This window comes from Cynocephalus volans, chromosome 5, assembly GCF_027409185.1.
Source record: "Cynocephalus volans isolate mCynVol1 chromosome 5, mCynVol1.pri, whole genome shotgun sequence".
Lineage (NCBI taxonomy): Eukaryota > Metazoa > Chordata > Mammalia > Dermoptera > Cynocephalidae > Cynocephalus > Cynocephalus volans.
The window spans coordinates 91563915-91577147 of NC_084464.1; the positions used below are offsets into that span (position 1 = coordinate 91563915).

General features: G+C 37.5%; 1 protein-coding gene across 4 annotated transcripts in view; it reads left to right on the top strand.

The window, feature by feature from the left end:
- The window catches only part of SLC35A1 (solute carrier family 35 member A1), a 52895-nt gene that overhangs the window by 35565 nt on the left and 4097 nt on the right, over positions 1-13233 (top strand). For all 4 annotated transcript variants that reach the window (XM_063096951.1, XM_063096954.1, XM_063096952.1 and 1 more), the window contains 3 exons: positions 898-1057; positions 1250-1402; positions 4673-4739. In XM_063096951.1, the coding sequence (XP_062953021.1) occupies positions 898-1057; positions 1250-1402; positions 4673-4739 (380 nt within the window). The remainder of the gene's footprint in view (positions 1-897; positions 1058-1249; positions 1403-4672; positions 4740-13233) is intronic.

A 13233-nucleotide genomic window follows, 5' to 3' on the forward strand; every position in this document is an offset into this window, starting at 1 on the left:
ATGTCACCACCAAAGTATTATGGTCCTTTTGAGGGTATTGTGAGTTCTAGTTAGGACCATTTTGGGGGTATTGATGGTTATTATAAAACATGGTTTGACTTTTCAGGAAATAAATGAGCTGATTTACAGTAGAGGAAATGTGAGCCAGATTAGCTAGTTCCTCCTGAGCAACAATAAGAATAGTTAAGAGCATGCATAACCAAAATGCAGTCAAGTAGTAAATTTTATATACATTACAGATGAAGTTTACTTTTGTTAGGATTAGTAAATTATCCAGACTTCCTACAGAATTATACAGATATGACTTAAGTTTTATGAGAATATGCTTATGTAAGTTAAAAATTTGTCTACCATATTTCATAAGCACTGAATTCATTACAAATAATATTGACCTGAATCACTCGATTCCAAACAGAAGTAACTTCCATAATTACCAGAGCCTTTTTCTTTTGTTTGCAACTTAAATCTATTGTAATTAAAAAAACTTTAAAAATGGATATGCAGCCTGATTCAAAATTAATCAGGGTAAGCTTGATGCAATGTGGCAGGGAATTAATGTTTTATAGGTAATTTCAGTAATTCTTGTCTTCTGATATCTCATTATTTAATATACTTAAAAACTCCTGGAGCTTTGACCAGAGGTTAATGGTGGTAAACCTAGTTGTCATATTTTCATAAATAGAACTATTTATTTATTTATTTATTACAGGGATATTTCATTGATATGTTTCTTTTAATAAATTTAAAATTAGTTGGAAATTATAAAAAAAAAGTTTGCTAAATTACATTAATGGATAACACAATATAGCTATCCTGTGTATGAAGGAACCTGATTAAAAGAATGCTCTTTAATTTTCTTCCTTCCCACCCTCCCATCTCCCCCTTTTGTTTTCAAAGAGAAACTGGTAGTCTGGGTAGATTCAAGGCACATTTAAGAGAAAATATCTTGGGGAGCCCCAAGGAACTGATGAAGTTAAGTGTGCCATCATTAGTGTATGCTGTTCAGAACAACATGGCATTCCTAGCTCTTAGCAATCTGGATGCAGCAGTGTACCAGGTAAGTGGAGTTAATGATAATGAAAAGCACGGAATCTTAAAAAGTGTTTTTATAGTGAAAAGATTTTTATTAACTGTTTACCACATTATTAAATATTTATTCTCAATAATTCTATTAATGATACCAGAAATAACATATTTGTGTCAAAGACTAATATTAACTGAATTTTTAAATTAATTGTTTTGTTTCTAGGTGACCTACCAATTGAAGATTCCCTGCACTGCTTTATGTACTGTTTTAATGTTAAACCGGACACTCAGCAAATTACAGTGGATTTCAGTTTTTATGCTGTGTGGTGGAGTCACACTTGTACAGTGGAAACCAGCCGAAGCTACAAAAGTTGTGGTGAGAAACAAAATGCATACTATAACTAAAATAGGAAACTTCCCTGTTTTATAGACAGTCACACTGATGAATGCAGCATGATTACATTTCTTTGATTTAAAATAACCTTTGCTTAATAGGCTTTTTCCCCTTAACATAATAATACTTAATGGCTTTCTATTTCTTAGAGGAGGTTATGCATAAAATATATTAGAGATGGAAGATACCTTAGATGTAATATATTCCACCCCCATCACTTAATGGATGACAAACTGAAGTGCAAAGAGGCGAAGTAACATGTCCAAAGTTACACAGTTAATATCTAACTTATGACTAAAATTGTGCCAATTTCCACACAGTGTATATGCTCAGAACTTCTAGACCTCTTTTAGACATCTTCTCAGAAACACTGGGCAAAGTTTTCTCCATCTAGTTTTCATCTTCTCCCTCAACTCAGTCTCTTAACCTTTTGCATATATCCCCCCTGCCAAAAATGGGGTTAATAGGGAATAACTGTTATTGGGTAACTGCCAATAATAGGGATATCATTATCTTACTGATAATTGATAATGAAAATGGGGCAAAACATGCCCATCTTAGCTTTTAAGAGCTAATGTTAAGGTACATACCTGATTTTTTTTTTTTTTTAAACATTATATGCCTCAATCAGTTCTTTCCCCAAAGAGAAGTAGGAAGTGGAACTCTAGTGAATGGCTTTCTGAAGGTCAGGGGTTTCCCTCTACAACCGAATACTCTCTTCAACTTATAGCAAATGGACCATGGTTCTCCTAGGAATAGAAGGAAACAGAATGTACAGAGAGCTTTTAAAAGTAAGAAGTCTGTTCCTTTCTAGTAATTACTCTCTAGCTTGGTGGAGAATTTTTTGTTTTCAGAAAATGAGTTTTAGATTAATATTTATTATCTTCAGATGATGTGGAAGTATGCTTATATTCTTGGTGACATTCCAGGTTGGTGCTGGTTGCTAGTCTAGCTTGATTTTGTTCTATTAAGTAGCATTTTTCTTTATGAGCATTCACTTAGTTATGAATAGATTATACGGTTATCCTCACTGCATTTCTGCCTTGTCCACAAAGACATTACACAAATTTATCAAATTTCTTGCCAAACATTACCCCTCACTTACACTAGGAATCCTTTGAGTACGGAAATGGGATGTGTTTCACTCTTAGGGAAACCACCCTATTTTCCATTGATGACTATTATACTTTTTAAGTTCTTCAAGTCATCTATAAGTCTAACATTTTGCTGATAATCAATATAACAATAACAGCTGTAATCACATAGCTTTAAATACTAGCATTATTCTAAGTGCTTTATATATACTAACTCACTAACTTTTCTTGGTAGTGAGACTTTGGAATTTTTTTTATTTAGCTAGGTATTTTTATAATAGCAAACCAGATGTCTTAGGCTTCAGTTCCCTTTAAATGTTTATTATTTAAAAATTATTTATCAAAGAGAAAATGGAAACTAGACTTGGTTAACTCTATTTTCTTGACATCTAACAGTACATTATCTAGCTCAAGAAACATACTCTTCCTGAATACTTCTAAAAGCCTTCTTTAATGTTTTAAAGTATTTTTGCAAGCCTCAGTTTATTCTGAGTTTTTAATTTCTTGATACTATTCTTAAATTTCTAGTTAGATCCCTCTTGGTGATGTGCACCTCAGTTTTGTTCCTGTGAAATCAGAATTGAGTGAAGATGCCCTCAGTTAGTCATGTTGATATATTTATGTAATTTTTTTTAATGTATTCTTTTTTACTCTTCATCAGAACCTCATTGTTCAGAACCTCTAACCCCTCTTGTACTGTCTTCCCATTAGCTATGGAATTCTAACTTGAAGTTTTATATTTTTGAGTTATGATTTATTTAAGACTGGGGTACATGTGTTTTAACCATGCTATTTGGCTATTACTCATGCTAAGATGACATGGTTGATTTCTTCCACAGTTTCCATCATGTCCACTTCATCACCCAGCAGTTTACCAGTCAGAATTAAGTCCAAAGAAGCAGTTTCCATCACTGTTTTTCCTAACAGAAGAGAGACTAAACTGTCAGGAAAGCAAATTAAGAATTTTTCAGACACTATTTTTAGATGTTTGAACTTCTCAGCAGATGTTTGGATAAATGAAATCTCACACTGTGATTTTTCAAATCCCTCATATCTATGCCAGTCTTGTAATCTGTATTAGGAAAGCATCCATATTGATCAACTGTAGTCTATAGCAGTGGTTCTCAATCTTTAGTGTACATAAGAATCAACTGGAAGGTTAGTGAAAACAGATTGCTGGGCCCGTCCCCATAGTTATGATTCAGTAGGTGTGGGATAGGCCTGACAATTTTCATTTCTAACAAATTCTGAGGTAATGCTGTTGCTGCTGGTGGTCCATATTTTGAGAACCACTGGTCTATAATATCTTCTGTTTTTCCCTTTATCTTCACGCAAAAATTTTAGACCAAGCCTTCTCTCTCAGGTACTTACCATAATGTAGTACTTTCTTATATCAGGCTTATTTATTTTGAACAAGGTATATACTTCCTTGTCATATTACAGTTATGAGTCTCTATCCTCTAATTTCAGCAGTACTATTTAGATAGTATTTATTTCTCAGGAAAGACTGATGAAAGCTCTTGAGGGTTAGTTTAGGGAAGAAAGAAGAAATAAAATTGAAGCACTTGTCTCACAGTATTATGATTATATATACTTGTCAATCTCTCCTATACATGAAATTTTTTAAGAACAAGAGCTGTATATTATCTTGTTTATCCATTTAGTAACAGCGTATCTGGTACACAAAATATATACTATAAATATTTGATAAAAGTTCAATAAAGTGGGGAGTCTTAAAAGCTGGCACTTCATCCGGCAGGTGATAGGGCATAAATAAGTTAAATTGTTACCATTTCCAGGACTGATGCTATAAAGGATTGGTAAGGGTGGTGGCAGAAATTAAAATTAAGAAGCAGGCTGACCATGCAAAACTCTATGCTAGAGTACTTATTGTTATTAGGAAACAGGAGGTACACATGTTATGTTAAGCATATACTATGGCTATGATTTGAGGGACACATTTTTAACTTAAGTGTTCTGGTTAATATCTGGAATGGTCTTTCTGTTTTGTTTGTTCCTGTCTTATGCTGTAGAACAGCTATATCTGATATGGAACTTACTCTTAGTAGAACTATTAACAGATTTTGAACTCATTTGGACTCGGATGAATTCTATTTATTAGTCACTAAAAATAACTTTTAAAAAATTAATATTGCAGGTGGAACAGAATCCATTATTAGGGTTTGGTGCTATAGCTATTGCTGTATTGTGCTCAGGATTTGCAGGTAAATCATAAAAGCATCATTTTATTCTCTTGTCACATTTTTTGAAAACATCAAACTTTAAATATAGATCTCTACTTTATCTTGCTTTATGATAACAATTTTATACACATTAAAGCTTTATCTTCTTTACTTATAGTTAGTTTTGTGTCAGCTGTTTTTCCAGTAAATGTGTGGCATTGTTTAATTCAGTTCAGACCTCGGTCCTTACTCATATTTGCAGTTATCTAAGAATACACTTCAGTCAAGACAAGAACCCAAAAGTAAGTGAAAAAAGACCTCTGAAAACCAGAGAAAATCAGCCTTCAGAAAACTCAACTACATCTTTTCACTTTCTGGGAACTGGCACCATACTCAAGCTAGATTCTGCAGCTTTAGGTTGTTAATGTTACCAACTCATTATCTGTTTTTCCCGGTAACCTTAAGTTCTTCCTCTGCTTAAACAGGTCTGGAGGTATGAATTAGGAAGAGGAGGTGAGTAGGAGGAGAGTACCTTAAAAAACTTAATACATAAAGTAACAGCCAAAAAGGGAGGGAAGAGAACACAAAATCACTAACATCAAAAAAAAAACATGGAAGTCTGGAGTCTTTTGTGTAGGGACAACCAGTACTCCAATGAATCAAGAAAAGATAAAGTATGAATGTTAAGTGAAACATAAGAAAGAAAATGTACTTTAGAAATAGTTACAGCAGAGGCAACAGCTTTGAAGTATGGAGCAGGAAAAGAACTGTTTCTTAGCTGCAAAAGCGAGTCTCTAAATAGGGAACACGGTGCCGGGGCTGCGGTTGATGCAGCCAGGATCCCGGAGGCCGGGGCCGCGCTGAAGGCAGCCAGCTGCCCTATTCAGGATTCGAGGTTTCAGGCTGGCATAAAAGAAGATTCCTGGGAGTGCTCGAGCCACGCCGCGGGACTGACTGAGCAGCCCGAGGCGGCAACGGCCGAGAACGGGGACGGTGACAAAGCAGAGGCAGAGAGGGAGCTGCCCGACCCGGCACAGCCCTGTGAGTGACCCCTGGCCCGGAACTGCTCGGGGGCGGACGCCCGCCCGGCTTGCACCTGTCCCACTGGGCCACTCAACGTCCTGGGACTGCCTCCATTTTCTCAGGTGGTGGCAGCTCCGGCCCAGCTCAGCAAAGCCTGTCCTCCTTGCCCGGCTCGGCTCCTCACTGAGCCTTCCCACTTGCTTGCCCCGGCGCGGGGCTTCCCGGGGCCTGCAGGCCGGCCTCCCCTCTCAATCCCTACGCGGTTCTCTGGCAGGGCTGGTGGCGTGGGGCGTCCCCAGCCAGCGTTGGGAGGGCAAGGAAGTACGGGCTGGGCCGACTGTCACTCCACCGCACCCTGCGCTCCGGCCCCTGGTAAACTGCCTGGTACTGCGAGGCAGATACCATCTCTGCGGCCACCAGTTCGGAAAAACGCCTAACCGATTTCTGGTTAGGAATAGTGTGGTTGGAGATTTCTCAAGTTCGCTTGAACCTGCCGAAGAGCTGACTGCGGGCGGACACCGGACTCGGTCTGCGCCGGGGGATACAAAGGTGAACCATGTGCTGTGGGCTCCTCCCCCGAGGAGCTCATGCTCTGGTGTGGGAGATAAAGACAAGTACACAAATAACCGCGATACCAGGAGGAAGGTGATAAGTCCCGAGAAAGATCTACACAGTGCTACAAAGGCACCCAGAACGACCGGTCGTCTGCGCCTAGCAGAAACCTGGTAGACTTCCTGGGCGAGGCGGTGCCGAGCAGGGTCTTGAAGGCCCAGTTGATAGACGAGGGTTGCAGAAGACACGTCCCAGCCCAGCCGAGTACGCACAGAGCGGGGAGATGTGCAGCCAGGGAGGCAGAGATTCGACAGAAACCACACACCCTGTGGGGTCACCACTGCACGATCCAACAGCCCGGGCCAGAGCGCACAGAACAGGGAGAAGTCCTGTACTGGAAGTGAAAGCTCAACAGAGATCACACACCCTGCGGTACTGCCCCGTGATCCAGCAGCCCAGCAGAGTCCAAGCTGACCAGAGAGGTGGCTCCCCGGAGAGGCCCAAGACCTGAGGCAACCATACACACAAGGCACTAGAGGCCAACTGAGCAGTCACGGAGGTAGCCATACCAAATTGGCAACCACAGCAACATCTTAGTTAGTCAATAGTCTCAAACTGGTGGACTGTGAAAGCCCCTGCCACAATCAATAAACATCAAAAAAAAAGATACCAGAAATACAAAAAATCAAGAAAGTATACCACCAAAAGTTAATAAATCTCAAACTCTAGATCCTATAGAACAAGAAGCCCTTGAAATGACTGACAAGGAATTTCGAGTGATAATTCTAAGGAAACTGAATGAGATACAAGAAAACTCAGCTAGACATCATGATGAAATGAGGAAAAGTATACAGGACCTGAAATAGGAAATGTACAAGGAAATCAATGTCCTGAAAAAAAATGTAGCAGAACTTCCTGAACTGAAGAAGTTATTCAGCAAAATAAAAAACACAACGGAGAGTTTAACCAGCAGGCTTGTGGAAGTTGAAGAGAGAACCTCTGAACTTGAAGATTGGCTGTTTGAAATAACACAAGCAGACAAAAAAAGAAAAAAGAAAAAAAGAAAAAAGAATCAAAGACATTGAAGAAAATCTGAGAGAGATATCAGACAACCTTAAGCGCTCAAATATCCGAGTCATGGGTATTCCAGAAGGGGAGGAAAACGGAGATTGCACTGAAAACATATTCAACAGAATAGGGACAGAAAAATTCCAAAGTATAGGAAAAATCACAGATCTTCAGATCCAGGAAGCTCAACGATCTCCAAACATATTCAACCCAAAAAGGCCTTCTCCAAGACATGTTATAGTCAAATTGGCAAAACTCAGAGACAAAGAGAAAATCTTAAAAGCTGCAAGAGGGAAGTGTCAAATCACCTATAAGGGAGCCCCAATCAGGCTAACATCAGACTTTTCATCACAAACCCTAAAAGCTAGAAAGGAATGGGATGATATATTCAAAATACTAAAAGACAAAGATTGCCAGCCAAGAATACTCTACCCTGCAAGGCTATCCTTCCGAAATGAAGGGTAAATAGTATATTTCTCAAACAAACAAAAACTGCGGGAGTTCACTACCACACGACCACCCTTACAAGAAATCCTAAAGGGAGTACTGGGTTTGGTTCCTGAAAAATAGCTACCACAGCCATAAAAACCCAAGAAAAATCAAAACCCACTAGTATAATAAAAATGGCATTCATGAAGAGAAAACAAACAAACAAAAACGCTATCTACAAACTAAGGAACCAACAAACACAGAAACCAAACAGTAAATCAGAAAGCAAGGAACAAAAGACACCTAAGACAACCAAACAACCAATAAAATGCTAGGAATAAATCAACACCTTTCAATAACAACTCTTAATGTTAAAGGCTTAAATTCCCCAATCAAAAGACACAGAGTGGCTGACTGGATCAAAAAGGAGGACCCAACTATATGCTGCCTACAAGAGACCCACCTCACCCATAAAGATTCACGTAGACTAAGAGTGAAAGGATGGAAAAAGATTTACCATGCAAACAGAAAAGGAAAACGAGCTGGAGTAGCTATTCTTGTATCTGACAAAACAGACTTTAAACTAAAAACTATAAAAAGAGACAATGATGGGCACTACTTAATGATAAAAGGACTGATCCATCAAGAAGACATAACAATCATAAATATGTATGCACCCAATGACGGAGCAGCCAGATTTATAAAACAAACTCTATTAGACATAAAGAAGGAAATAGACACTAATACCATAATAGCAGGGGACCTGAACACCCCACTGTCAATATTAGACAGATCATCTAGGCAAAGAATCAGTAGAGAAACACAAGATCTAAACAATACTCTAGACCAATTGGAATTGGCAGATATCTACAGAACATTCCATCCAACAACCTCAGAATATTCATTCTTCTCATCAGCACATGGATCATTCTCCAGGATAGATCACATATTAGGTCACAAATCAAGTCTCAACAAATTCAAAAAAATTGGAATTATCCCATGTATTTTCTCAGACCACAGTGGATTAAAACTAGAAATTAATAACAAACGAAAATCTGGAAACTATACAAACACATGGAAATTAAACAGCATTCTACTTAATGACATATGGGTCCAAGAAGAAATCAAGCAGGAAATCAAAAAATTTCTTGAAACTAATGAAAATAATGATACATCATACCAAAACCTGTGGGATACTGCAAAAGCAGTATTAAGGGGGAAATTTATTGCATTAAATGCTCACCTCAGAAGAATGGAAAGATGGCAAGTGAACACCCTAACACTTCACCTTAAAGAACTAGAAAAACAAGAACAATCCAAACCTAAAGTTAGCAGACAGAAAGAAATCATTAAGATCAGAGCAGAACTGAATGAAATTGAAACCCAAAAAACAATACAAAAGATCAATGAATCAAAAAGTTGGTTTTTTGAAAAGATAAATAAAATTGACAAACCATTAGCATGGCTAACAAAAAAAAGGAGAGAAAACACAAATAACAAAAATTAGAAATGAAAAGGGCGATATTACAACTGATTCATCTGAAATACAAGGGATCATTCGAGACTATTATAAACAACTATACACCAACAAATTTGAAAATCTGGAGGAAATGGATAAATTTCTGGACACACACAAGCTCCCAAAACTGAACCATGAAGACGTAGAAAATTTGAAGAGACCAATAACAATAAAGGAGATTGAGGCTGTTATCAGAAGGCTCCCAACAAAGAAAAGCCCAGGACCAGATGGATTCACAGCAGAATTTTACCAAACATTCAAAGAGGAATTGACACCGATTCTTTACAAACTATTCCAAAAGATTGAAACAGATGCAAATCTCCCAAACTCATTCTATGAAGCAAACATCATCCTGATACCAAAACCAGGTAAAGATATAACCAAAAAAGAAAACTGCAGGCCGATATCCTTGATGAATATAGATGCAAAAATCCTCAATAAAATACTAGCAAACAGAATACAGCAACACATACGTAAAATTATTCACCACGATCAAGTGGGATTCATCCCAGGGATGCAAGGTTGGTTCAACATATGCAAATCAATAAATGTGATACACCATATCAATAAAGTCAAACACAAGGACCATAGGATCATCTCTATAGATGCTGAAAAAGCATTTGATAAAGATCAGCACTCATTCTTGACAAAGACCCTCTACAAGTTAGGTACAGAGGGAAAATAACTCAACATAATTAAAGCCATATATGCCAAACCCACTGCCAATATTATCCTGAATGGGGAAAAGCTGAAAGCTTTTCCTTTAAGAACAGGAACTAGACAAGGATGCCCACTCTCACCACTCCTATTCAACATAGTGTTGGAAGTACTAGCCAGAGCAATCAGAGAAGAGAAGGAAATAAAGGGCATCCAGATTGGAAAAGAAGAAGTCAAACTGTCCCTGTTTGCAGATGACATGATCCTATATATCGAACAGCCTAAAACCTCTACAAAAGAACTCTTGGAATTGATAAATGATTTCAGCACAGTAGCAGGATACAAAATCAACACACAAAAATCAGTAGCATTTCTTTTCTCCAATAGTGAACATGCAAAACGAGAAATCAAGAAAGCCTGCCCATTTACAATAGCCACCAAAAAAATAAAATACTAGGAATTGAGTTAACCAAGGAGGTGAAAAATCTCTATAATGAGAACTACAAACCACTGCTGAGAGAAATTAGAGAGGATACAAGAAGATGGAAAGATATCCCATGCTCTTGGATTGGAAGAATCAACATAGTGAAAATGTCCATACTACCCAAAGTGATATACAAATTCAATGCAATCCCCTTCAAAATTCCAAAGACATTTTTCTTAGAAAGGGAAAGAACTATCCAGACATTTATATGGAATAATAAAAGACCATGCGTAGCCAAAGTAATGCTGAGCAGAAAAAATAAAGCTGGAGGCATAACACTACCCGACTTTAAGCTATACTACAAAGCTATGATAACCAAAACAGTATGGTACTGGCATAAAAACAGACACACTGATCAATGGAATAGAATAGAGAATCCAGAAATCAACCCACACACTTACTGCCATCTCATCTTTGACAAAGGCACCAAGCCCATTCACTGGTGAAGGGACTGCCTCTTCAGCAAATGGTGCTGGGATAACTGGATATCCCTATGCAGGAGAATGAAACTAGACCCATACCTCTCACCATATACTAAAATCAACTCAAAATGGCTTAAGGATTTAAATATACACCCTGAAACAATAAAACTTCTTAAAGACAACATAGGAGAAACACTTCAGGAAATAGGACTGGACACAGACTTCATGAATATGACCCCAAAAGCACAGGAAACCAAAGGAAAAATAAACAAATGGGATTATATCAAACTAAAAAGATTCTGCACAGCAAAAGAAACAATTAACAGAGTTAAAAGACAACCAACAGAGTGGGAGAAAATATTTGCAAAACATACATCTGACAAAGGATTAATGTCCAGAATATATAAGGAACTCAAACAACTTTACAAGAAAAAAACAAGCAAACCAATTAAAAAATGGGCAAAAGAGCTAAGTAGGCATTTCTCTAAGGAAGATATACAAATGGCCAACAGACATATGAAAAAATGCTCCACATCACTCAGCATGCAGGAAATGCAAATCAAAACCACACTGAGATACCATCTAACCCCAGTTAGGATGGCTAAAATCCAAAAGACTCTGAACTATAAATGCTGGCGAGGTTGCGGAGAAAAAGGAACTCTCATACATTGTTGGTGGGACTGCAAAATGGTGTAGCCTCCATGGAAAATGGTATGGAGGTTCCTCAAACAATTGCAGATGGATCTACCATACGACCCAGCTATCCCACTGCTGGGAATATACCCAGAGGAATGGAAATCATCAAGTCGAAGGTATACCTGTTCCCCAATGTTCATCGCAGCACTCTTTACAATAGCCAAGAGTTGGAACCAGCCCAAATGTCAATCATCAGATGAGTGGATATAGAAAATGTGGTACATCTACACAATGGAATACTACTCAGCTATAAAAACAAATGAAATACTGCCATTTGCAACAACATGGATGGACCTTGAGAGAATTATATTAAGTGAAACGAGTCAGGCACAGAAAGAGAAATACCACATGTTCTCACTTATTGGTGGGAGCTAAAAATTAATATATAAATTCACACACACACACACACACAAAAAAAACTGGGCTGGGGGGGGGAAGAAGATATAACAACCACAATTACTTGAAGTTGATAGGACAAGCAAACAGGGGACATTGGTGGCAGGGAGGGAGGAGGGAGGGAGGTTTTGGTGATGGGCAACAATAATCAGCCACAATGTATATCGACAAAATAAAATTAAAAAAAAAAAAGATAGTTACAGCAGAGATAAAACTTAAAGTTCTTTTTATTAATGAGTATATTAGTTATAGCTTATGTCTTTATCATTTATCTTTATTTTTGCCCATTTCCAGAGTTAGGACTCTTTTATTTTTGACTAGGAAAGCAGGCTGGGTATGGAAGTAAAATATGGAAGTAAATAAGATGCTTTCTAAGACGGGAGAAAATCTAAATTTAGGAATATACTTAATAATAGTAGCATGCTAAACTTTTAGGAAACAACTAATTAGGAAGAATAATTAAGTTATCCAATAAATAATACACTATTTGGTTTTCAGCAGTATTTTTTACGATTAAATGTTTATGTCCAACACTGTTATTTAGTTCAGCCTCTCAGTACACAATTAAGGAAATGGAAGTGAGATTTAATATCCTTCTTTATGCTTAGAGTAACTGAGCACTGAACAGTTAAATGATTTTCCCAGATGATAAAATCAAAGGTGGAAATAAGCATAGCTATTTTATATTTGTTCCCATTCTCTGGCTCTTTCCAACATAGGTTAATCAAAAACAATCTTGTTTTTCATTAGACTTTTTAGTTGATGACTACTTTAGTGTTAATTCCTAAGAGTCTGACATGTTGTCTCTAACATTTTTATGTCCTTGTTGAACATGCATTCATTTTAAGTATAAACAGATAGCAGTGGTATGTCACTTTTCTGGGGAGGAGTGGTATGAAGAATCTGAAAAAGTCTATGGACCCTAAACCCCAGAAACATGCACATATGGGAATTCGTGGTCCTCCTGACATTGTTTATGAACTTAGCTTATGGAACCCGGCTTTAAAGGCAAATGGTTTTGTTCAGCAAGTTCTACTTAAATTTCATTTGGTTTTGTTACTCTATAAAAATTCCAAGTGGTGATTATATAAGTTATTTTGCAAAGCTGGGAGTATGCATTAGTAGGAGATATTACAGGGGTATGATTAAGATAATTCACTCTAATAGTATAGTTTTCAGCTGACCAAACCATGTCTTTTATTGGCATTAAGTAATACAGAGAGCTTTTGTGATCTATCTTACTGCTATAATAAAGGCAGAAACTGTTCTTAACAATAATTTAATAGTCTC